This window comes from Mustela erminea, chromosome 1 (genome assembly GCF_009829155.1).
Source record: "Mustela erminea isolate mMusErm1 chromosome 1, mMusErm1.Pri, whole genome shotgun sequence".
Taxonomy (NCBI): domain Eukaryota; kingdom Metazoa; phylum Chordata; class Mammalia; order Carnivora; family Mustelidae; genus Mustela; species Mustela erminea.
Window position 1 is genome coordinate 137,242,652 of NC_045614.1, and position 25,991 is coordinate 137,268,642.

Here is a 25,991-nt window from a genome sequence, read left to right on the forward strand (position 1 = left end):
TAAGTTCACAGTTGCTTAAGTCTGAACCCATTCTTTATTCCTCTCATCCCCACATTTTACATATACTTTACCATTCCTTTGTGTGTGTGTGTGTGTGTGTGTGTGTGTGTGTGTGAGTTCCTTGACTGATTTTTACAAATGTACTTATTTCTACTACTTCTGTCCTCCCCTATTCTTTTACTCTTACTCAGGGTCTTTCCTTTCCACTCAGAGAATCATCTTTAACATTTCTTGTAGGGCTGGTTTAGTGATGACGAATTCCTTTCTCTTTTTTTTGCCTTAAATTCCTTATCCCTCTCCCCCTTCTATTCTCTATGAGAGCCTTGCTACATAGAGTACTCTTGGCTACCGTTTTTTTTTTTCCTTTTAGCACTTTGAATATATCACATTACCGTTCTGGCCTGCAAAATTTCTGCTGAAATATCAGCTGAGATTCTAATGGGGTTTCTCTTGTATGTAACTGCTTTCTCTTCTTTCACTATTTTAAAAATTTTCTCTTTATCATTTATTGCCATTTTGATTATTATTTTTTTAAAGATTTTATTTATTATTTGACAGGCAGAGATTACAAGTAGGCAGAGAGGCAGGCAGAGAGAGAGGAGGAAGCAGGCTCCCTGCCGAGCAGAGAGCCCCATATAGGGCTCGATTCCAGGACCCTGGGATCATGACCTAAGGCGAAGGCAGAGGCTTTAACCCACTGAGCCGTCCATGTGCCCACCATTTTAATTATTATGTGTGGATCTTCTTGGGTTAATTTTGTTGAGGTTATCTTGGTGCTCCCTGGATCTGGATTTGTTTCCTTCCCCAGGTTTAGAAGTTGTCAGCTATTATTTCTTCAAATAATTTTTTTACCCCCTTTTCTCTCTCCATTTATCTGGGGTCCCTATAATGCAAATGTTATTATACTTGATAGTGTCACTGAATACCCTAAGTTTATTCTCATTCTGCATAACTATTTTTCTCTCTCACCTGCTCAGCTTGATTACTTTCTATTACTTTGTTCTTCAAGTTGCTTATTCATTCTTCTGCTTCCTCTAGCCTATTACTTACTATGTTTACTGTATTTTTAATTTCATTTATTGCATTCTTCATCTCTAATTGGTTCTTTATCTCTTTGTTAAGAGTTACACTGATGTCCTCCAAACTTTTCTCAAGTCCAGTGAGTACCTTTATGCCATTACTTTAAATTCTCTATCAGTGACATTACTTTTTCCATTTCACTTAGATCTCTTGCTGTGACTTTGTCCTGTTCTTTCATTTGGGACACACATTCCTCTGTCTCTTCATTTTGTCTAACTCTTTGTGTCTATTTCTGTGTGTTAGGAAAGTGAGCTACATCTTCTGATCTTGAAAGTAATGGCCTTATGTAGAAGAGGTCCTGTAGTGCCCGGTAGTGCCCTATTCCATATTCACTGGAACCTGGCACTTCAGGGTGTTTTCTATGTTGCATATGTCCTGCTTTTGTAACTGAGCTGCTTTTTCCTTTAGTCCAGCTGTCTGCAGTGGCTCTCCTTGCCCGTTGGAGGCTATGTTTGGTCACTCTGGTGTTAGTAGGCCAGTCTGGAGATGTCTTGGGCTTGAGTTGAGTCAGATCAGGCTCACCATTGATACAGCAGCACCAAACTGCAGGGTGCTTTCCCTATGTTGTCCCCTGAGAAGGTTTCATTGGTGGGCAGGGACCTGCAATCAGGTCAGCCCACTGCTGGGGCCAAAGTCTGACTATTCATCTTTCCCTCTCCCTGGGGCAGGAGTTACTCTGGAGTGGTGCTTTTGTGTCTAGCTTACACACTGCAAGACCTACAGTACCACCCTGGACGGGTTCTGGTCAACGGTATCTTTAAGGGGGCAGATCCATAATGTGCAAGGGGCTTCAATGGGGGTGGGGCACTACTGTTAGCAAATTAGGTAGTGAACGTAGGTGCTACACTGGTTCTGGCAGGTGGCCAACTACTTATGGTGCAGAGGTGGAGGAGGGAAATGGTGCCTGCCAACTCCTTTATTCCTAGTAAAATCTATCCCAGCTTTCTCTGCTTCTCTGGACATGCTGAATATCAGTAAACTACTCTCCCTCCTTTATGCCCCAAACTTCTGCTTCTGTGCTTTACCTCTGCTGACTGGTTGTAGTGCTGGATCTTTAAGGGTGGGGATTTGGTTTCCTCTAACCTTCCTAGCCCTCCTACAGCAAAGACCATTGATTTTTAAAATGCCACGTTTTAAGTCCCACTGATTGTAAAAACACAAAATGTAGCCCCTCTGTTTTTCAAAGCCAACATTATGAGGACTTTTCTTTCCTGCTCAAGCTCCCCAGTGTGAAGGTCTGTTTCTCTCTCCACACCCACCATGTCCCCCACTCCCACAGACAGACCCAATGTCCATTTAGCTCCTGACCCTGTCTCCATCCTTTCTAACCTCTTCAGTTTGGGCTCTTCTCTATAGTTAGTTGGGGAGTTTGTTCTACCACTCCTCAGATTATTTCCTCAGTTATGTACACTGATATGAGTGTTATCTAGTTATATCAGTGGATCTAGGTGAGGTTAGGTTCTTCCTACTCTGCCATCTTTCCTAGAAGTCCTATAGTTGTAGATGTCTACACTTAGCTCTCAGTAATCAACATAAAAAGATAACAAACAACAAAGATAGGAACACAATAACACCATCAACCAACAGAAGTTAATTAATATTTATACAGTACATGACCCAACAAAAGAAAGATTCACATGAAACAGTCACCAAAATAGAGTATTTCCTGACTCAGAAAACAAAGAATTAAAATCATACAAAGTGTGTCCTGTAATCATAACGGAATGAAACCAGAAATCAATACCAGAAAAATACAGTGAAATCTCTAAATAATTATAAATTACAAATCTCACATCTAAATAATCCTTAGGGCTAGTATCCAAAATATAAAGAGCTTATTAAACTCAACACCCAAAGAACAAATAATCCAATCAAGAAATGGGCAGAGGACATGAACAGACATTTCTGCAAAGAAGACATCCAGATGGCCAACAGACGCATGAAAAAGTGCTCAACATCACTCAGCATCAGGGAAATGCAAGTCAAAACCACAATGAGATACCACCTCACACCAGTCAGAATGGCTAAAGTTAACAAGTCAGGAAATGACAGATGCTGGTGAGGATGTGGAGAGAGGGAAACCCTCCTACACTGTTGATGGGAATGCAAGCTGCTGCAACCATTCTGGAAAATAGCATGGAGGTTCCTCAAAGTTGAAAATAGAGCTACCCTATGACCCAGCAATTGCACTACTGGGTATTTACCCTAAAGATAAAAATGTAGTGATCTGAAGGGGCACGTGCACCGAATGTTTATAGCAGCAATGTCCACAATAACCAAACTATGGAAAGAACCTAGATGCCCATCAACAGATGAATGGATAAAGAGTATATGGTGTGTATATATATATATATGTATACACACACACATTCACACACAAAATGGAATACTATGTAGCCATCAAAAGAAATGAAATCTTGCCATTTGTGACGACGTGGATGGAACTAGAGGGTATTATGCTTAGTGAAATAAGTCAATCGGAGGACAACTATCATATGATCTCCCTGATATGAGGAAGTGGAGATGCAATGTGGAGGGTTTGGGGGGTAGGAAAAGAATAAATGAAACAAGATAGGATCGGGAGGGAGACAAACCATAAGAGACTCAATCTCACAAAACAAACTGAGAGTTGTGGGGGAGAGGGGGATCAGGAGAAGATAGTGGGGTTATGGACATTGGGGAGGGTATGTGCTATGGTAGTGCTGTGAAGTGTGTAAACCTGGCAATTCACAGACCTGTACCCCTGGGGCTAATAATACATTATATGTTTATAAAAAAAAAATTTAAAAAATTATTAAAAGAAATCATTAGGTCAAAACAGGAAGTCACAATGGAAATTAGAAAATATTTAGAACTGAGAAATGCAGAACATATGCAGATATGAAAATACAACATATGAGAATTTATGAGATGCAGTGCAAGTAGTATTTAGAAGGAAATTTATACTAGTGCACATAATGGTATAAATCTTCTATTATTTAAAATATAAGCATTTTTATATTGGAAAGGAAGATCTTAAATCAATAATCTGAGCTCACCTTAAGAAACTATATAAATAAGTCCAAAATAAATTCAAAGTTAGAAATAATAAAGAACAGAAATCAATATAAAAGACTCAGAAATCAATAGAAAAAACATGCAAAAGAAAAGTCTAGCAATATTTACAAGGAAAATCAAAATATAAAAAAGGAATTATCATTTCAGATCATATAAACATTAAAAGGATATTAAAAGGGTATTTAAAACAATGCTATGCATATAAACTCAACAATCCAGATGCAATAAACCAATTCCCTAATAGACAAAATGACCAAACTTCATCCAACATGAAATAGATACTTGGAATAACTATATAAAAAGCAGTAACTATTAAAGGAATGGAATTCATAATCAGAAACTTCCCCCCCAAAGAAAGGACTCCAGACTAAGGTGGTTTGACTGAAGAATTCTACCTAATAGTTTATTTTATTTATATATTTTCTTAATTAAAAAAAATTTTTTAAATCTTTTTATTAACATATAATGTATTATGAGCCCCAGGGGTCTGTGAATCGCCAGGTTTACATACTTCACAGCACTCACCATAGTTATTTATTTTCATTATTAACATACAATGTATTATTTGCTCCAGGGGTACAGGTCTGTGAATCGTAAGGCTTCCGCATTTCACTGCAATCACCACAGCACATACCCTACTCAATGTCCATAACCCAACCACCCTCTCCCTAACCCTCTCCCCCTGGCAACCCTCAGTTTGTTTTGTGAGATTAAGAGTCTCTTATGGTTTGTCTCCCTCCCAATCCCTTTTTATTTCATTTTATCCTTCCCTACCCCCAAGCCCCCCACTTTACCTCTCAAATTCCTCATATCATCTACCTAATATTTTAAAAAGAAATATTAATTCTATACAATCTCTTCCAGAATAAGAGGGAATTTTTTTTTAAGATTTTATTTATTTATTTGACAAAGAGAGGAAGATCACAAGTAGGCAGAGACAGGCAGAGAAAGAGAGGAGGAAGCAGGCTCCCTGCTGAGCAGAGAGCCTGATGCAGGGCTCCATTCCAGGACCCTGAGATCATGACCTGAGCCAAAGGCAGAGGCTTAACCCACTGAGCCACACCAGGTGCCCTGAGGGAATATTTTTTATTCATTTTTTTAAAAGTAATGTCTATGTCCAACGTGCAACTCCAGCTCACGATCCTGAGATTGAGTTGCATGATCTACCAACTGACCCAGCCAGGTTCTCTGGAACAGTTATCATTTTATTGTATGAGACAAGCATTAACCTGATAACAAAACCCTTAGAGGACAATATCGCTTATGAATAGACATAAAAATCCTCAACAGAGTATCAGCAAACTGAAACCAGCTATATATAAAAAGTAGACACCACAACCAAATGAGACTGATCTCAGGGATGCAAAACTGGTTCAATGTTCAAAAGTAAATCAGTGTAATCTATTGTATTAACAGTCTAAAGAAGAAAAAACACATGACAGTGTCAATACTGGATAGACATTTGACGAAATTCAGCATCCACTACAAGAAACAAAATTCTGTAAAGAATAGAAGAAAGCTTTTTCAACATAATAGAAGATATCAAGAAAAAATCTGCAGCTAAAATCTTCGTTCATGAGAAAAATTTGAATATTTTCCCCCTAAAATGTCCTTGCTCATCATTCCTATTGAAAGCAGAACTGGAAGTCATACTCAGTGAAAAGGACAAGAAAAATAAATTAAAAATACACAATTTGGAAAGAAAGAAATAAAACTGTTCCCATCTATAGATGATAAACTATGTATGTAAAAGTCCTAAGGAATCTACCACAATAATGACTATAAATAATAAGTACATTTAGACGCCTACGGGTCGGTTGGTTAAGCCGCTGCCTTTGACTCAGGTCATGATCCCAGAGTCCTGGGATGGAGCCGGCATCTGGCTCCTTGCTCAGCAGGGAGTCTGCTTCGCTCTCTGCCTCTGCCTGCCATTCTGCCTGCCTGTGCCCTCTCTCTCTCTCTCTCTCTGATAAATAAATAAACAAACAAACAAATAAATAAAAACTTTTTTTTTTTAAACTACAGTAGGAGAAGAATAAATGTAACAAGATGGGATCGGGAGGGAGACAAACCTTAAGTGACTCAATCTCACAAAACAAACTGAGGGTTGCTGGGGGGAGGGGGGTCAGGAGAGAGGGGTGGGGTTATGGACACTGGGGAGGGTATGTGCTATGGTGAGTGCTGTGAAGTGTGTAAACCTGGCGATTCACAGACCTGTACCCCGGGGATAAAAATATATGTTTATTAAAAAAATTAATAATAAATAAAAAAATTTTTTAAAAAGCTACAGTAAATAATACAATATGATATTGGCAAAAGAATAAGCAAATAGATGACTAAAACAAAATGGAGAACCCAGCAACAGACCCAAACAAATGTGACCAATGATTTTTGACAAAAGCACAAAGGCAATTTAATACAGTCTTTTCAACAAATTGTGTTGGAACTCAACATTTAAATATCCATATGCACCCTCCCCCAAAACAACAGTCAATTTAAACCTCCCACAGTATACAAAAACAAAAAACCCTCAAAATAGATTACAAATCTAACTGTAAAATGTAAAACTATAAAACATTTTAGAGAAAATCTTCATGACCTGAGGTTAACCAAAGAATTTTTAGATAGTCCATGAAATACATGGTGCATTAAAGACATAATCAATAAAATGGTCTTCATCAAAATGAAAACATTTTGCCTGCAAATGACACTAAAAGAAAATGAAAACACAAGCCACAAAGTAGTAAAAAACATTCACAGTACGTATCAGGCAAGGGCAAGTTCTCAAAATACACAAGTCTGAATGCAAGTTCTCAAAATACATAAGAATCTCTTATAATTTATGAATTTTTAAAAAGTGAATAAATGATTTGAAGAGATACTTCACAGAAGAAGTATGACCAATAAACACATGAAAAGATGCTCAGTATCACACTTTCAAATCACAGTCAACAAAGGACTTCTATGCAGAATATAATAAAAATCTTTCAAAACTCACCAGTAAGAAAACACAATATAATTTAAAAATGGGCAAAAGAGTTGAACAGATATATGGATTGCAAGTAAAGTACATGAAAATATGTTCAACATTAATTATTAATTATTAGCATTAGGGAAATTCAGATCAAAACCATGATGAGGAATGCCTCGGTGTGGCTCAGTCAGTTAACCGTCTGCTTAACTTAAATCATCGGGTGATGATTTCAGGGTCCTGGGATCAAGACCCACATTGAGCTCCCTGCTCAGAGGGGAGTCTGCTTCTCCCCCTCTTCTTACTTCCCCCGCTCATGCTCGCACTCTCTCCCTAATAAATAAATAAAATCTTAAAAAAAATATGATGAGATACCACTATACACCTATATGAAAGGCTAAAGTAAATAATATTTAAAATGTTGAGTGCTGATAAGAATGTGGAGCAACTGAAACTCTTACACACTGCTGGTAAGAATGCACAATAGTACAACCACAGGAATAAGTTTAGCAGTTTCATACAAAGATTAATGTACACTTATCATATTTTATAGAAGTCGTTCACCTAACTGTTTACTGAGAGAAATGAAAACTTATGTTCCCAGGAAATCCTGTACACAAATGTTTATAGAAGCTCTATTCATAACCACCAAATTTCCTTCAACAAGTAAAAAGAATAAATGCTGACACAATGGAATACTACTCTGCAATAAAAACAAAGGAAACTGTTGAGCTTACTACAACTTGAACAAATCTCAAATGCATTATGCTAAGGGAAGGGAGCCATTCTCAGAGGTACATGGTATATGATTCATTCATATAACATTTGCAAAAAATATAAACCTTTAAACAATGGTTACCCAGTGCTAGCAATGGGCAAATAGTATAAATTCAAAGGGATAACACAAGGGCTTTTTGAAGGGTGATGGAACTGTTCTTCATCTTGACTGTGGTGGTAGTAACATGAACCTATTCACATGTTAAAATTAACACACTGTCCACCAAAAAAAGTCAATTCTTACTATATCCAACCTTAAAAATAAAATTAAGTATAACCAAGATAATTAGAAAATCCCTGTATGTTTGGAAACTCAGAAAATACTCTTAAATAGCTCTTAAGTCAAAGGAGATGCTGCAGTGGAAATTAGAAATTCAGAAGTAAAAGATAATGAAATATGGGACGTACTCTAAAGCTATGACTGGAGGAAAATTTTAGAGAAGGAGAAAAATTCAAAACAAATGAATGGCCGAAAACAAGTATCACATTAAACTTAAAGAAATAAAAATCTAAAAAAATTAAGAATTAAAAGAACAGTAAGAATTAATGGAAAACAATAATAAGAATTATGGACAAAATAACACTAAAATTACACAAAGTCTTTTATGGCATAAAAATAAAAATATAATCTCTAACCCTTCAACTGGTAAATGGATAATTTGTGATAAAAACATAAAATGGAATACTACTTACCATTATAAAGGAATAAACTGATACATGACCAGACTAAATGTATCCCAGAAACATTGTGGTAAGTAAGAGAAGTCAGAAACAAAAGGCTACACACTGTATGGTTCCATTTACATAATATTAAGAAAAGGTGAAACTTTTCAATTTGACAAGGGGTGGGAGTGGAGGAAGGAGATTGCATACAAAACACAGGGAAACCTATTAGGGTGACGGAAATACTCTCTATCTTGATTGTGATAGAACTCAAAGAACTAGTGAATTTTACTGGATGTAAATTATATCTCAAATATCTACTTAAAGAAAAACATAATGTAGAAAAAAGATACTTGAAAATTCTAAAAATAGTATCAATGGTAAATATTTTAAGCAGATACTACTTTTTAACTGAGAAATACACATCTTGTGATACAATATCAGTGTAATTTCTTGGGCTTAGGTTAAGCCATGACAACTTTTCAAATTAACTTTGCAGCTGCAAATTTACTGGACCTAACACTACTGATGGATGGATAACATATAAAGATCTTCATTTAAAGAGTAAATAATCAAATAGTTACTTATCAATTTGAGCGATTGTATATGGGTGTATATACAAAAGCACTACTCTTATTTGTCTAGATAGCCTTGAAAGTTATAAACATTTTCCTTCTACTTTTATCTTTCATTCTTGTGGTTGAGTGGGTTTAATTTCTAAGTAGTCACAATATAAGTTTTAACTCTGGCTTATTCCAAAGACATTACTTTTCAAAATTTGGTATCTACCAGTTTCTTTTTCTAATGTGGAATGGCATCCTTTATCTTTCTCAAGAAAAAGAAGCTAAGACTGCAACATTACAACCAAACTGATTTTGTGATCAACTTCCAGGTGGCCTGTCACAGGCTGGTATATCCACAGAGGACAAAGGCTGCCATTTCAAAACCTGCTCTAAGAGTTCAAAAAGAATTAAAACAGCAGCAGTCATTGTTATATTTCCCAAACTGCACTTGCTGTGTTAGTGATCATCACATATGTAATAGCATTTAGAAAGTGCTTTGTGTTTATACCCACAAGGTCCAATCTTTGAGATTGATTCCAATCTTCCTATAGTGATATATGCAATCTCAAAAACTAGGGACAATATCCTTAGCACTAAATGAAAAGTGTTAACCCCAATGACACCGTCTGGAGTTTTTATTTCAGAATATACTTTCAATATCTTGAAATCTAAGCTATGTTAACAATACGTAGATAAATGGAATGTATTAAACGTACTCTGCTTTAGTGGAAAAGGGCACTCCGTAACTACATCATCCGAAAAGGCATAGGCTATTCCTATCATCTGGCTATACACACTCCATTTACCACGGTATTAAGAACAGTTAAGCTAGCCTTGCAAAAATTGTCCTATAATATCACATTAGGATACAAAAATAGATCCTCATACAGGTATCTATATCAATCTTTGCTGTTTAATCAAAGGAGGTTAAATTTCTGCTTTTCTACTCATGCTGACCAAGATTTATCTAATATGTGAAGCATACATTGTGGTTTATACCAAACTATTTTGGAGATGCCACTCCAATGCTCACTAGACTGGGAAGAAAGCCTATGAGAAATGAATAAACTAGATTTTTTAAAAAATATATTGAACAGATTGTTTCTATTTGGAAAAGCATCATTCATATCTGGGACACTCAAGGTGCTTTACAATGAGGTATAAATTAGAACTATAATGAGTACTTATAATCAACAGCTTAGCTTTTAGGGGAACTGCTTGTTTATTTAGGAAGAAAAGACTTGGCTGACAGTCCAAGTTTATTCCCTCTACATTTCTCTAACAATAGTACAGGTTTTTTAGCTTACAAAGCCATACATAACCTAACTGAAGGCAAGCACCAAGGCCTTCAGTAAAGGATCTCTGTGGAATTGTATACTTCAGTCTAGTCATTTGCCCTGTAACCATGTACCAAATCAACAGAGTAGGTGATACCAGTTAGGATTCTGAAATAAATTAGATCAGGCATGAAGAGTCATCAATGATGACTGGAATTTTAATCAGTATTTAAAATATAAATTCTAGAAGTGACATTCAATATTTTAAGCAACTGATGCTAAATGATATCCACTGTAACATAACTGATAACATTTAAAGTAGAGAAAAAGATAATGAAAATTGTGTAGACTTGGTAAAAAAAAAATGTAGTCTGGAGACTCTGATGGAGGTGATGTATAGATATGTGGGTACACATGCACATTTAAATAGGCATGGAGTGGTTGCTTATTTTTCTAATACCAAAAACACAATTTTTGTCATTTCAAATGCTTAAAAGCTAGATTTTATTACCTAGAAACACTTCTAAAACCATCTCTACAAATACCTCAGTACTTACTATGGTCCAGTGTTGAATAAGACAGATAAGGTATATACAATCTGGCAATTACAAAATTTTGAAATTATGAAATTACAAAGCTCTCTATTCAGATTGGTATATTATGAGAGCTAACTACAGGGCTATTTAGGATACTCATGAGGGGCAAAGACTATCACATGAAGGAGGTGATGTCCAAAATGAGCCTCAAAAGGTGGAATGGAATTAGCAGGAGACGTAAAGGAAACAAAAAGAGTATTTCAGGCTGAGAGAAGAGCCTTTCAAAAGACTCAAAAGTTAGAAAAAAGAATAATAGTTGAGAAACTGGTAATCGTAAGTATCGATGATTAAATTTGTGTTGTTAATAAAAAAATACCATTTATCGAGATTCTACCCTATAGTATTAGCTTTCTTACACATACTGCTTCTAATATTTACAGCTTTTCAATTATCATTATCTCCATTTTACAGAACATATTTAAGATTCAAAGAAAATAACTTGCCCTGTCAAGAAAAAATTTATATGATTTGAGATGGTCAAAAATTAATAGGTATCTTGTCTAGGATGCCTCTCCAGTTATCTCCACCTTTCTGCCTTTCTTTGCCTATTTTTAAATTTCAGAAATTATAGATAATTGATAGCAATGCAAATGATTATTTTCCACAGATATGCAAGTGGATTTTGTCCAGTGGAGTTGTCACTGATTTCCATCCTGCATGTGGAAAAGCCAGTTTTGACTCTATTAAACAATTTTGTGTCCCATAAATTCATGTCTGCTCTTTGAATTCTCCTTGGAGCTATTGTAGTAACATCTTCATGGTTCCCTCATTAATTAATGAATTAAATAAAACCTTTGGCATATGCTCATGAGTATTTTTATGACTCATGACTTTACCTTTTAAAAAAATTATCCTTTAATGGCTCCAAAGCACAGTGAGTCAGGATTTGAAAGTTTGTGTGGATTCTGTTATGGTTTCAAAGATAAAGTTCCTTCCATTACATACAACTCACTATTCTCTCCTTTTATTCTTGAATATTAATGTTAACACAATTTTTTGTAATACCTCTTTTAAGGGTATCACCAAATTTTTTATAGTCAATGTGATAAAATGTACTAATAAATCCAGCATGAGGCTACTTCACTCTCACTAACTTCATGTAACTATAATTCCTGAGCCTCCTGTGGAATGAAAAACGAAAATAAAAATACCTTCTCTCATTCCAAGGCTTTTCACAGCCAGGCAACCACCAAAAGAAAGAACAAACCTACAATTCATGCCATTTAATGCTCTATCAGGCATAATTCAAGTCAAATCCCACTGGGGAAACTCTGGGATAATTAAAATGTACTGATATAATGAATAAGAGAAAGGTGGTGACCTAGGGGAGAACTTCTAAAACCCTTGCCTCCTGCTTTTGCTGATTATTCTTTTTGTTACGTTAGACTCCCTTTCTTTACCTCATCTTTTTGAAAAAAATTATAGATTGTTTCTGTTGAACAAAACTAATACCTAGTGGCAAACCTACACAATGGAAATTGGGTGGTAAATTTTACTGCAATAAAAAATACACAACAACATAAAGGGTCACTATTACGGTATTCATTCAATTCACAAGGAAATTGTAAGAAATTTAATTTAACAAGGAAGAAAAATCTAGTGCACATATTTATATAAAAATGTATTTGTTTACCTGCTTAACAAAATTGACAGTAGGAAGCTTCCTTTGCATGTTACAATGACATGTGTTAAAGGTATATGCTTCTGTCGAACCAAACATTTACCCTTCGCCACTGGTGAAAGGCAACAAGATCTCTTTACAAAGCCTCGTCTTTTTCAATAAATTTTGCATGAAAACATGTTATACTGGCACAAAGTTGCCTGCTGTCACATTCGAAGTGTGATAAATGTTTAATGAAAACAACACCACACAGCTTGGTGTCAGACAACAGCTATCACACAGCCCTGCTTTGATCCAAACAGACACTTAAAAGGAGTTCTAAGCACACGCTGCACCACAGAACTCTATAACCTATATGCAAATAGAGGTAAATTAGCATAAATGACTTCCTGCTGCATAAAGAAATAAGAGGTAAGGAAAAATATGACAGCCTCTAAGAGTATGTAACTGCTGTCAAAACTCAGAGTCCAGCATTCCCAAATCACTTCAACATCTTTTGCCAAGCTCTAGGTAGGAAAAATTTCATCAATAGAATCTTAGTGGATGAAACTCTAAAATTGAAGACTCTGGAACATTGCCAGGTCAAAGCCATAACCAAGATACATCTATAAAGTAGATTATCATATGGTACTGTATTTCTTATACATGCTGCTTGTAATAATTCTAGTTTTTTTTTTTTTAAAGTATTGTTAGCCCCATTTTACAGAAGAATAAATTAAGGCTCAAAGCGAGTAACTTGTTTTGTAAAGGAAAAAACTGTAAATGATTGAAAATGAGCAAAATTATAATTTCTGCCAGTTATTTTAACTTTCTCAGAATCTAAATACCTTAGCACACTTAAATGTGTATGTGTGTGTATTTCAGAATACTACATGTTCAAAGGCAGTAATTCCTATGAACAAAAAGTATATGCTGCTTCTGTTGATAAGCTTTCAGTACTTTTAGTCTATAAAGACATACCTGAAATAGTTTTGATACAAGTAACATTAAGATTTTATTTATTTATTTGACAGACAGAGATCACAAGTAGGCAGAGAGGCAGGCTGAAAGAGAGGAAGAAGCAGGCTCCATGAAAGATTTTATAAATAGGTAATGTACAGGCCATGAAGCCCAATTTCACTGCTGTCCCAGTAGCTACAAATATATTTTCAGAAAGATTTAAAGACAATTGATGTAGTGGCAGTCATACTTCAGTATAAGAAATTCTGTTTAAACATATTCCCCTTCCATTACCCACCAAAAAGAATTGCTTCAGTTGTCCAGATGCGAATTTCTATGTCCACTGGGAAATACTTAACTCTTGCTAAAAGCACAAAGGTTTAAAAAGTTATATAAAGAAGAAAAGTATAAACTCAAGTGTTCGGGCAAAATATTCCAGAAATCTTGATTGGCACGTATCTGAAAACAACATCCATCTACTGAAAAGTCAATAAGGGGATGATAACTGAAAGCTTTTCATAGTACCACATCTAAAGGAGAAGAAGTTCAAGAATACTAAAGTAGATTTTTGATGAATCCCAAAGTTACTCAAATTAAGAAAGTATTTTACTAGGCAATAACCACTTTAAACCAAATTATCCTGGCTGGTGATTTAAATCCTGATGGAAAAGAGATTTAAATCAAATCCATCCAAAGTCTACTTTTAAGGATGGTACTATGATTTAAAATAAACAGTAGAATGTCACTGGTAGTACTGATGTATTTATGCATAACCAATCTTTTTTTTTTTTAAAGATTTATTTATTTGTGAGAGAGAGGCAGAGAGAGGGGGGACGATCAGGGTGAAGGGCAGAGGGAGAAGCAGATTCCCCACTGAGCAGGGGGGGCTCAATCCCAGGACCCAGGGATCATGACCCAAGCCGAAGGCAGATGTTTAACCGACTGAGACACCAAGGTTTCCCCCCAGAACCAATTTTTCAAAGAAATCTATAAAAGATGTTTTGTTTTGTTTTGAATACAATTTTTTTTAAGATTTTATTTACTTATTTGACACACAGAGAGAGAAATCACAAGTAGGCAGAGAGGCAGGCAGAGAGAGAGGGGGAAGCAGACTCTCTGCTGAGCAGAGAGCCGGATGCGGGACTAGATCCCAGGACCCTGAGATCATAACCTGAGCTGAAGGCAAAGGTTTAACGCACTGAGCCACCCAGGCACCCAATACATTTTTTTTACGACTTTATTTACTTCACAGAGATCATAAGTAGGCAGAGAGGCAGGCAGAGAGAGGAAGGGAAGCAGACTCCCCACTGAGCAGAGAGCCTGATGTGGGGCTCTATCCCAGGACCCTGGGATCATAACCTAAGCCGAAGGCAGAGGCTTTAAACCACTGAGCCACCCAGGTGCCCTATAAAAGATGTTTTATAATAGTCAAATATACTTGATGGAGTTTGATCAAATGTTGTTTGCTCAAGAAGACATAATATGAATACACTGAAGATTAAGGAGGTGGGTATAATGTTCACAATCATCAAACCAACCTGTAATTATGAGATGTCATGACAAGTTTCATGTTTCTGATTTTTGACTCTCATTATCAGTGTGCTTAACAAAATAATGTTGTGTCCAACTTCAACATAATAACTGCTATTAGTAAAATCTGTTGTCATATTTTAAAATATATTTCCATAAAATAAATACAAATATCTAATGATACGATAAATGTTTTAAATTTTAAAAATTTTTTGGGGGGAAAAAAAAATTTTTTTTGGGGGGGGACGAAGCTAATAAAAATAAGAAAAATCTGTATCAATGTTTAAAAGTAAAATAGTTCTGAAAAACCAAATTTTATAAATATAAGACATTAAAAATTAACATCATTAAACCATCTTCAAAAAAATCTAAGACAAGGCTCAGTTGGTGTCTTTCTTAAATTAATACTTCATATAGTGTTACAAGGAGATACCTTTTAGTCCCTACAAACTCCTGATACCCTCCCAGCTTTTATTAGGCCTTCCTTATTCAGCAGTTTAATAAAATGAAAAGATCGATTTATAACACTATAAGACATAATCATTCAAGTGTTCCAGGAATTCCAAGAACTATATTTAATTAGCTGATGTATTTATAATATTTTTCAGAATTATCTAATTTGGTATCTTTTTCCCTCAAAAGTTTAATAAAAAAAACTCTTACTCTTTATTAGGCTCATTAAATTCTTACACATTCCTTTCTCTCCCACTTTCATTTTTCCCAATTAGTAAAATAGTCCTTTACCATTAATGTTCTTACTATTCTTACTTTGCACTTTATAAAGTATGCTTTATATCTATCAATTTTCATATAATATTGATATTTTCAAACTAGATTAAAAAAACATTGTTATACATAAAGAAGCAGGTGTACATGAGTTGTTATCTTCTTCTATGCGGGGAAGCAGGTAGGTTATTTAGCATAACATAAGCTAAAATATTTGTTCTTGGGTTGCTCAACCATCACTAACTAATATATAAGTCCTAATTACATAGTTTGCGATTTTTTTCCCTTTTTCTCCACCCACTTTTCTCCGGCGAGGGAATGAAATCATTGGGCAAGAGACAGCTAAGAAAATGACCATGAGATAAACTTAAGTAAGGGCTAGAAATTTTGTGGCTTTTATCAAACTTAATTCTAAATAAACATATGGAATGCTGTTGTAGGAAAATATGTGAGAAAGAGGGAGAAAAGAAAGAACCAATCTTCTACTAATGACAGATTTCTGGCCTGATCGGAGGAAGAAAAGACACAGAAATTCAGTTCTCTTTAGGTATTTTCTAAGGAAGTTTAAGCAACGGCATATCACTTGATCTCAAACATTATATCTCATCATCAATGATTATGGATTACTATAGGAATGAGGATAACATACTGTTAAGAGTCAAGATGCTATTGTCAGGAAACATGAATTAGAAACCTAACATTACCATTTACTAGCTCTATGGTTTACAAGTTTTCATCTATATGAAGGATAATAAAAGTTCCTATTTCATGAGACCATTATGATAACTAAATAAGATAATGCATGTCAACTGCTTAGCAAAATTCCTGATACTTAGAAAAGAGATTTAAAACACTGAACATTTACTATTATTATGTCCATGGTGAATAAAGCATTTTGCTCACACCTCATTATCATTATCCTACTTGCAAGTTCATCTGCTTCTCACTAATTTTAGAATTAACTCCAAACTTAACTCAAAGGTACTTCAATACACATTTCTCACCATTATTCTTCTTCAACTCTAAACCAAGCCTCATTAGACTTTAGTTCCTCAAATATGCCATAACCCCCTGCTTGCCTCTAAGTCTTTCCACATGAAGTTTATTTTGCATATAACATTCTTTCTCATCTCTTCCTTCAATGTATAAAGACCACTTCTGGGAGACCCTCCCTGACATGTTGACTAGTCTGGACCAAACAGCTTAATGTTCATGGAGATATCTTGCAACCACAATGTCAAGACTGAGGATGAAAGCCAAGATGCTAGGACCGGCCTGCTGGAAGGGTAAAAAGCACTCAGATCTGCTTAACTCTGAATTCTTTGTTCTATTAGCAATAAACGTGTTCAAGGGGGCACCTGGGCGGTACATTCAGTTAAGCCTCCAACTCCTGGTTTTGGCCCAAGCTATGATTGTAGGGTCATGAGATCAAGCCCTGCATTGGGCTCCATGCCGAGTGGAGTTTCTCTCTCCCTTGTGCCTTCCTCCCTGCTCTCTCTCCATATATAAAATAAATAAATAAATCCCCACCCCACACCAAAACAAATATGCTCAAGATTTAAGCCAGAAGCTGCCAAACTACAACCTGTGGGCCAAATCTGCCACTTGCTCATTTTGTAAATAAAGTTTTATTGTGATACAGCCATATCACTCCTTTAACATTATCTATGGCTGCCTTGGTGTTCAATAGTTGCAACAGAGACATATGGCCTAGCAAGCCTAAATTATTTGCTATCTAGCCCTTTACAAAGAAGTCTGCTATCTCTGGTTTAAGCTACTATTGCTTAGGTTTTGTTATTTAGGTCCAAAAGCATTCTAACTCATACACTTGTTTCCACAGCTTCTTAGTGAAACATTCATCTGATTTCCCTGTAATTACTTACACATTTTCCCTTCTATCTATGCTTATTTTGCTATTTGCATGAACTCTCCAAGTAGAACTGGCCCACTATTATGACCCTATTACCAACACAGTACTTCACAAATAGAAGGCATTTAAATATTGTTGACTGAACAACTGAACGAATGAATGAATGAGTGTATCTGATCAATAACAACTGATATTCATTAACAACTAACATGTACATTAGTTACTCTATATGATACAAGAGAGTATAAGATATATTCTCTGCCCAATGGCTTAAGAAATCAGGTCTACGAAATAAACACATAGCTTAAAAAAAAAAAAAAAAGATCAGTTATTTCTGAAGCAAAACAGGGTACATCTGTACATATATAAATACTATCATTAAATCTATGCTGACCCAGAGAAATCTCTTGATTTTAGATCGTACCAAAGGTAAGAACCTGGATGTCCTTGGCACTAACCAGAAGGGAGAATATTCTGAAATAACACCATTCTATACTATGGTATAGTATAAACCCATGGATATTACCTAATCAAGTTACTCAACAGCTTTTTGACAGTGGTACCCAGAGCCCTTCAACTGACACCTCTTGTTTTGACCTTGTTCATCTCCTTTGTTGAGATTTTAAAAATAATGATGAATACAACATTATTACCTTGTAAATCTGTCATCCAGGATTTAGTACGTCAAACATAATCACCACTGAGTTTAACCTGTAAAGCTGGCCCAAACTTTCAAGATTGATGTCACCATATGAGAATCTTTCTTGAGACTCTTTCCTGAATCTTTCCATCCTCCCTTTTTTATCCATGGACTGATTTTTCTTACCTTCAAAATCTCCAAAATAATGCTTTATGTAGTATCAATTTTATACAACTGTGTAATTATTCTGCTGAGGTGGAAAGCAAAAATTTAATGGCTACCAGAAAGCACAGTCACTCTTCTCATAGCCAAGTAACATCTGAAGTGCAAACCAAAAGAAAAAGAAAAAAGGAACAAGGAGTAAGGTACTTCCTTGACTGACATAATTTATTCATCCTCTTGGTTCATATTTTCCAGTCTCAAAAAACTACTCTCTAACCTCTGTTCACATCTCTCATCCTCCTGACTTTCTCCCTTTCTCAACAGATTTCTCTCATATGTCTTCTCTGATCTTAATTCCACTCTGCCACTGTAGCTAACTCAGCCTCCCTATCATTATGGTCAGATATCTGACCCCATTTCCTCTCCTCTAACATTCAACAATCCTTAAAACTAGAAAAAGACAGAACTCAGAATTTTGCAGGACCACAATTGCTCTGTGTGCGTTAAAAGTTGTGAGGTGATTAGGAAAAAGAAAGTCCTATAATAATACTATTCTCTTCCAAAATCTACCACAAATTTATCATTTCAAAGAATCTGTAAGATTGATATAATATCACTGAAACCTGTAAATAAAAAATAAACAGACAGACAACTGTGAAAAAGAAAAGAATGAGAGATGAGTTCCATATCCTTTAATAAATTTAATTCTTCAGAGAATCAAGATCTCAAGGAACTACATTTAAGATCCTGACAAGCTCTTTGATTTAACACTGAAAACTGATACATTACAGAGAAACACTTTTGTACTGAAGTATTAAAGTGAGTATATAAGGAGTGTTCAAAAGACTCACAAAGGGGGATAAATTCTAAGATGTTCTACTTCATATAATAAAAGGGCCCAATGTCAGTTTTAGATAAAACAAACAAGAAGCCATAATTCAAACTACAAACCAAGATTTTGTTTCATTTTAACATTTTCTAATATAAGAAATAGTTATAAATGGATTTCAATCTCCCACTGGACAAAGTTGGACTGTTTCAATAATATCGATTTCAGAAAAAATAAATTCTGGGTCTCACACACATATATGTTAACTCTAACAGACACACAAACACACCCTTAACACTGGTCAAGTCTCATTCTATATAGAAAGAGGCCTAACCAGTAGTAAATCACATGGTTCCTTACCTTTCACCTTTACCCTTTTCCCCTAACAGTTTTACAATAAATTAATAGACATTTTTAATCATGAACTAGTCTTTAAATTTTAAAATCACATTAGTGCCATTTATTTTGTGTTTCTAAAGTTTGTTAAATGTCTTAAATGAAAACAGGAATCAAGGAAGCACAGTAAAAATCTGAGATAACCATTTTGATTTATCCTTTCTTATTTATCTACTGTATTTTCCTCTTTTGCCAATCTAACAAAAATCTCAGAGAATGAAAATTCAGTTTGAATATTGCCATGGAATCACTGAGTCATTGCTACTTAAGATTTGTTTCAACTCACCCCCGTTTGATGTTGTGTAATTCCTTATCCTTGCATTTATCCTTCTCCTTTTCTCTTTTCTCCTTTTCTCTGCCTTTACGTCGTTCTCTATCCCGAGATCGACTACGGGTTCTTCGGTGACTGGACCTTTCACTGCTTCGACTGTGGGACCGTGGACGAGGTCTTGATCTGGATCTATATTAAGCAGATTTTATTACATTGATTTAGTGTATATTTTGTATTATGAAATGCAAATATTCTTAGAAACAATGTAAAAGGATTTAGTTTTTAATTATAGATTTGGTAACTTAATAATTGTGTGAAATACATCTGTATAGGGCTTTTTATGAATAAATATGTTGTCAACTTTAGAGGAAATTAAGGTTTAGTCAAAAAATGTCTGCAAGTATAAGTCTTAAAGGTTCAAATCAAGTCTTGATTATTCAAGTCTCCTCAAATAACAAATCTAAATGTACCTAAGTTAATTTCCAAAAATAGTATCTTCCCTATCTCTATACTCTCAGCTTCCATATCTATTCAACTTCTTTTCTTATATCTGCTACAATAAAATTATTCCTCTCCTCTACCCTTATCCAGCTAGTCTTTGTATTAAATGACAGTATGAGGTAGGATATACTACGGTTTTTTAAAAAGTAAATATTTCAAGTCCTGCTTACAGTACTAGAAGGAAGCCTCTACCAGATTGGTTATCTTATAGATAACTATAAGAAAGCAACCCTCCTACACTGTTGGTGGGAATGCAAGCTGGTGCAACCACTCTGGAAAACAGCATGGGGGTTCCTCAAAATGTTGAAAATAGAACTGCCCTATGACCCAGCAATTGCACTACTGGGTATTTACCCTAAAGATACTAACGTAGTGATCCAAAGAGGCACGTGCACCCGAATGTTATAGCAGCAATGTCCACAATAGCCAAACTATGGAAAGAACCTAGATGTCCATCAACAGATGAATGGATCAAGAAGATGTGGTATATATACACAATGGAATACTATGCAGCCATCAAAAGAAATGAAATCTTGCCATTTGCGACAACATGGATAGAACTAGAGCGTATCATGCTTAGCGAAATAAGTCAAGCAGAGAAAGACAACTATCATATGATCTCCCTGATATGAGGAAGTGGTGATGCAACATGGGGGCTTAAGTGGGTAGGAGAAGAATCAATGAAACAAGATGGGATTGGGAGGGAGACAAACCATAAGTGACTGTTAATCTCACAAAACAAACTGAGGGTTGCTGGGGGGAGGGGGGATGGGAGAAGGGGGGTAGGGTTATGGACATTGGGGAGGGTATGTGCTTTGGTGAGTGCTGTGAAGTGTGTAAACCTGGCGATTCACAGACCTGTACCCTTGGAGATAAAAATATATGTGTATAAAAAATAAAAAATTAAAAAAAAAAAAAAAAAGAAAGCAACTATCTAAAGGCACTACTGGAAACTTGACCAAAGGAAGGAAGATTCCTATAGGGGGCCAACACTTGGGAAAAGAACAGAGCAATAAGAAAGTTTCCCATTTTATGTCAGCCTCTTTTCTGAAGGTGAGACTAAGTCTGGGCCATGCAGGGCAGCTAAAGCTCCCAACAGAAAACTTCAGGATTTCTGTCCTTAAAAACAAAACAAAACAAAACAAAACAAAAAACAACCAAACCACATCGAAACAAAAAAACAACAACAACAAAACCAGAAGAAAGACTCAGAACAACCACTGCAAATGGAAAATGAAAGGGGAATCCAAAAAAAGAGTGAGAAGAGGAAGCCAAAAATTCTAGATGTAAACACTACTGAAATCCGGGGCTGAACTCTGTATCACGCATAGGAGGGGAAAACTCCACAGACAGCTAAGGGTAAAAGAACTGAAAACACCCAATGTTCCTGAATAGACAGGATTTTTATAATTTTAATCAACTAACTTAATATTCTGCTAAAACAAATAAGTAAATAAACAATATCAATATTCTTCAGAGGAATATAACAGAATGCAGCATATTAAAAAATGTGACATTCATCATGTCCAGGATAAAATCCAAAATTACTAGGTAATACAACAAAGCATGAAAAATGTGATCTAACTCAAGAGAAAAGACAGTCAATGGAGATTAACCTTGAGATAAGCCAAATCTTAGAGTTAGCATAAGGATTTTTAAAAAGTATAACTATGCTTGCAACAAATACAAATTAATCTCAGTAGAAAAACTAGAAAATGAAAAGAACAGAAATTCTATAACTAAAAAATACAATAACTGAAATTTAAATTATCCTGAATGAGATTAAAGTCTATTAATCACTAATGAGATTAGTGACAACAGAGGAATTTGTATACTTGAATATAAATCAATCAAGATTACCCAATCCAAAGAACTAAGAGGAAAAAAGACTGTCAATAATAAAAACAGATCCCCCAGGATCTCTGTGACAATATCCAAATGTCTAACGTGTTTATTTAAACCCAGAAGCAGAAAACAACAGTAAGACAGAAAACAATTTTTTTTGTGGGGGCCAAAATTTCCCCCAATTTAGTGACAGACAGATTTTCAGATCCTGGAAGTTTAGTGAATGCCAAGATAAATAAGGAGAACCAGGACTATTGATGAAATTGATAAAAACTAAAAGTAAAGAGAAATCATGAAAATATTCAGAAAAAATCTGACACATTACAATCAGAAAGGAGAGCAATGATATCCATTACTGCTGGCTTCTCCGCAGATAGAGTGGAGATCAGAAGACAGTAGTTCTTAAGATTGTGAAAGAAAAAAACAATTACCCCAGAACTTAATATTTAGCAAAAATCTTTCTCAAAAAATGAAAGTAAAATAAAGACATTTTTAAGATAAAGGGAAGAATAACCCATAATCCTCAATAGTAAATCTGTATTACATTAAGTTCTAAACTAAGTACTTCAGACTGAAGAAAATGATGACAGATGAAAACTTGGGATCTTTAGGAAACAATGAAGACCACTAGAAATGGTAAATCTATGGGGAAAACATTAAAAAAAAAACTACTTCCCTTAGTTTATTTAAAATACATGTATGTGCTTGGGTGCCTGGGTGGCTCAGTCATTACGTGTGTGACTCTCAATCTCACTTCAGGTCTTGATCTCAGGGTCCTGAATTCAAGCCCTGCATTGGGCTCCACATCAGGCATGGAGCCTACTTAAAAAATATGTGTGTGTATGTGTGTGTGTATGCAGGCTTAAAGGAAAAAATGTTTCACTGCAGAGTTTATAATGAAGATAGATATAATAGATATACTCTCTATAAAATGAACTACATGGCATATAAATGGACACCTGTACAGTTGTAAGGTTTCCACACTTCACATGAATGGTGAAATAGTAACTCTAAGTACACTGAAATGTTAAGGAGGTATATGTAATCCTTAGAGCAGCCACTCAGAGAAAAAAACAGAAGAGAAGAAATGCAAATATGTATAGCCAAAAAGCCAAAGCATGGTAAGTTAAATAAGAATTCTTAAAAATATTCATTAATCTGAAAGGAGGCTGGAAAAGAAGTATAAAAAAAAAATCAGAGGGATAAACATAAAAATTTAAAATAAAATAAGTATTATAGAAAATATTATGTGTATATAAAATACATAAAACAAAATACATTGAAGTATACATATAAAATACATAAAATAGATATATATCAGATGGTAGACTTAAATCCAAATATATCAATAAATATCTTCTATATTAACAGAATTAATACTTCAATTAAAAAGAGCTTGTCCGGGCACCTGGGTGGCTCAGTGGGTTAAAGCCTCTGCCTTCGGCTCAGGTCCTGATACCAGGGTCCTGAGATAGAGGCCCACATCCGGCTCTCTGCTCAGCAGGGAGCCTGTTTCCTCCTCTCTCTCTGCCTGCCTCTCTGCCTACTTGTGATCTCTGTCTGTCAAATAAATAAATAAATAATCTTTTTTAAAAAAGAAAAAAAAAAAAAAGAGCTTGTCCTGGGGTGCCTGGGTGGCTTAGTTGGTTAGGTATCTGTCTCTTGATTTCTGCTCAGGTCATGATCTCAGGTTCATGAGATGAGCTCCGAGTTGGACTCTGTGCTGGGAGTGCAGCCTGCTTAAGATTCTCTCTCCCTCTCCCTCTGCCCTGCCATCCTTTTACTTTCTCTCTTTAAAAAAAAAAAAAAATGCTTGTCCAAATGAATCAAAAGCCAACACACAACTACATGCTATCTACAAGATATTTACTTTAAATATACAGACACAGGTTGAAAGTAAATATACAGACACAGGTTAAAAATAAATATATCATGCAAATAGTAAGCACAGGAAGGGTAAATGAATATACTGGTATCAGATAAATTAGACTTAAGAAACTAAAAGTATCACCAAAAAAAAAAAGGATACTTCATCATGATTCAAGGATCAATTTATAAGTAGAAATCATACGAAATATTTATCTGACCAGAAGAGAATTAGAGCTTAATAACAATAAAATATCTAGAAAAATACAGAGAAATTAAATATTCTTCTAAATAATTCATTAGAAATCACAAGAAAAATTAGAAAATATTTTGAACTGAATGACAGTGAAAATACAACATAGGAAAATTTGTAAGATGAGCTAAAAGCAATGTTTAGAGTTAATCTTACAGCTGTAAATATTTATATTAAAAAAGAAAGGTCTAAAATCAAATAACTTTTCATCTTACGATGCTAGAAAAAGAAGAGCAAAAAGTAAACCCAAAGTAGGTAGAAGGAAGGAAATATTAAAGAATAAAAATCAAAAGACTAGAAAGCAATAATGAAAAAAAGCCTAAATCTGGTTCTCTGAGATTACCAACATATTTGATAAATATGACTAAACAAGCAAAAAAGAAAGAGCAAACACAAATTACTCTCCCAAAAGATGATAAAGAGATTGCATAAATAAGACCTGGGTATTTAGGACATATGTAGGTCTTGAAAAGAATTACATGGGTTGCAATGATAGTAATGCCTATCTCGTTTTATCCCTAACAAGTTTATTCAGTGAATGAAGAGCAGTATTATCCAGTAAGGACACACAGTTTTTAATATATGATTTTGAGAAATTACAATATTTCTTACTATGATAAAAACATGGGTTTAATATCCTAATTTATAAAAATTAAATTTCTATCATTTTCTCTTTAAGTTTGATTGCTCCCTCTCTTAATTTTGACACAGGACATCTTTGCACATAAAGTTTTAATTTATCCTGACAATTTATTTTCCCCACAAATGTTAGTTAATTCATTTCTAATTAATTTTTTATTATATGTTAATATACAGGAATTTTAGCAGATTATTCTAAAATCTTTGAACAATAATCATATACAATTTAAAGTTTTCTAGTAGAAGAAAGTAATAATATTAAAAATGGAGAGGGCCCTTTTTGTCATTGCCTCAGCCACTATACATATATATTTTATACATATACATAGAGTATATTATTTTAACTTGGTTCTACATTGTTCAGGACCAAAATATGATTCTTGTAATTAGTTTTCATTTAACTAGTGAAAATGCAGAGTACAAAAGATGAGTTAACTTAAGTTTAAACTCTAACAACAAAACTAAGTTTCTCTTTTTTAATGAATCTTTAATGTAAGCTCATTTCTTGGTGGTTTGCCTTTTTGCCAAAAAATGCAGTTTGACAAAAATGTGCAACCATTTGTGGATTACAAATGTGGTGGATTTGGGTAAAAATCATGTTTTATTTTTTACTGTATCTTAAAAAACAGATGGATCTGTTATTAATACACCCAAAGTTATACAAGTATTAATTTAAAAAAAATAAAGGATTTCTTATATAGTGGTGTCCTCAAACAAATTATTTCCTCTCTGGGCATCTGTTTCCTTATCCAGAAAAGGGGAATAATAACTACCTTTCAGGGTTACCTAACTGAATTGTGAGATAGCAGACAAGTGATTTAGGAGCAGGCAGGCACCAACGAAGACATAACTGAGGGATGTGCTAATATGAAAGAATGAGTAAAATCTGAATTGGGAGCATACTAAGTATGTTTCCCTC

General features: G+C 34.8%; 1 protein-coding gene across 1 annotated transcript in view; it reads right to left on the bottom strand.

The window, feature by feature from the left end:
* The window catches only part of RSRC1 (arginine and serine rich coiled-coil 1), a 414,049-nt gene that overhangs the window by 275,700 nt on the left and 112,358 nt on the right, over window positions 1–25,991 (bottom strand). Inside the window, exon 4 of the mRNA XM_032343364.1 lies at window positions 19,984–20,157. Coding sequence (XP_032199255.1) covers window positions 19,984–20,157 — 174 coding nt within the window. The remainder of the gene's footprint in view (window positions 1–19,983; window positions 20,158–25,991) is intronic.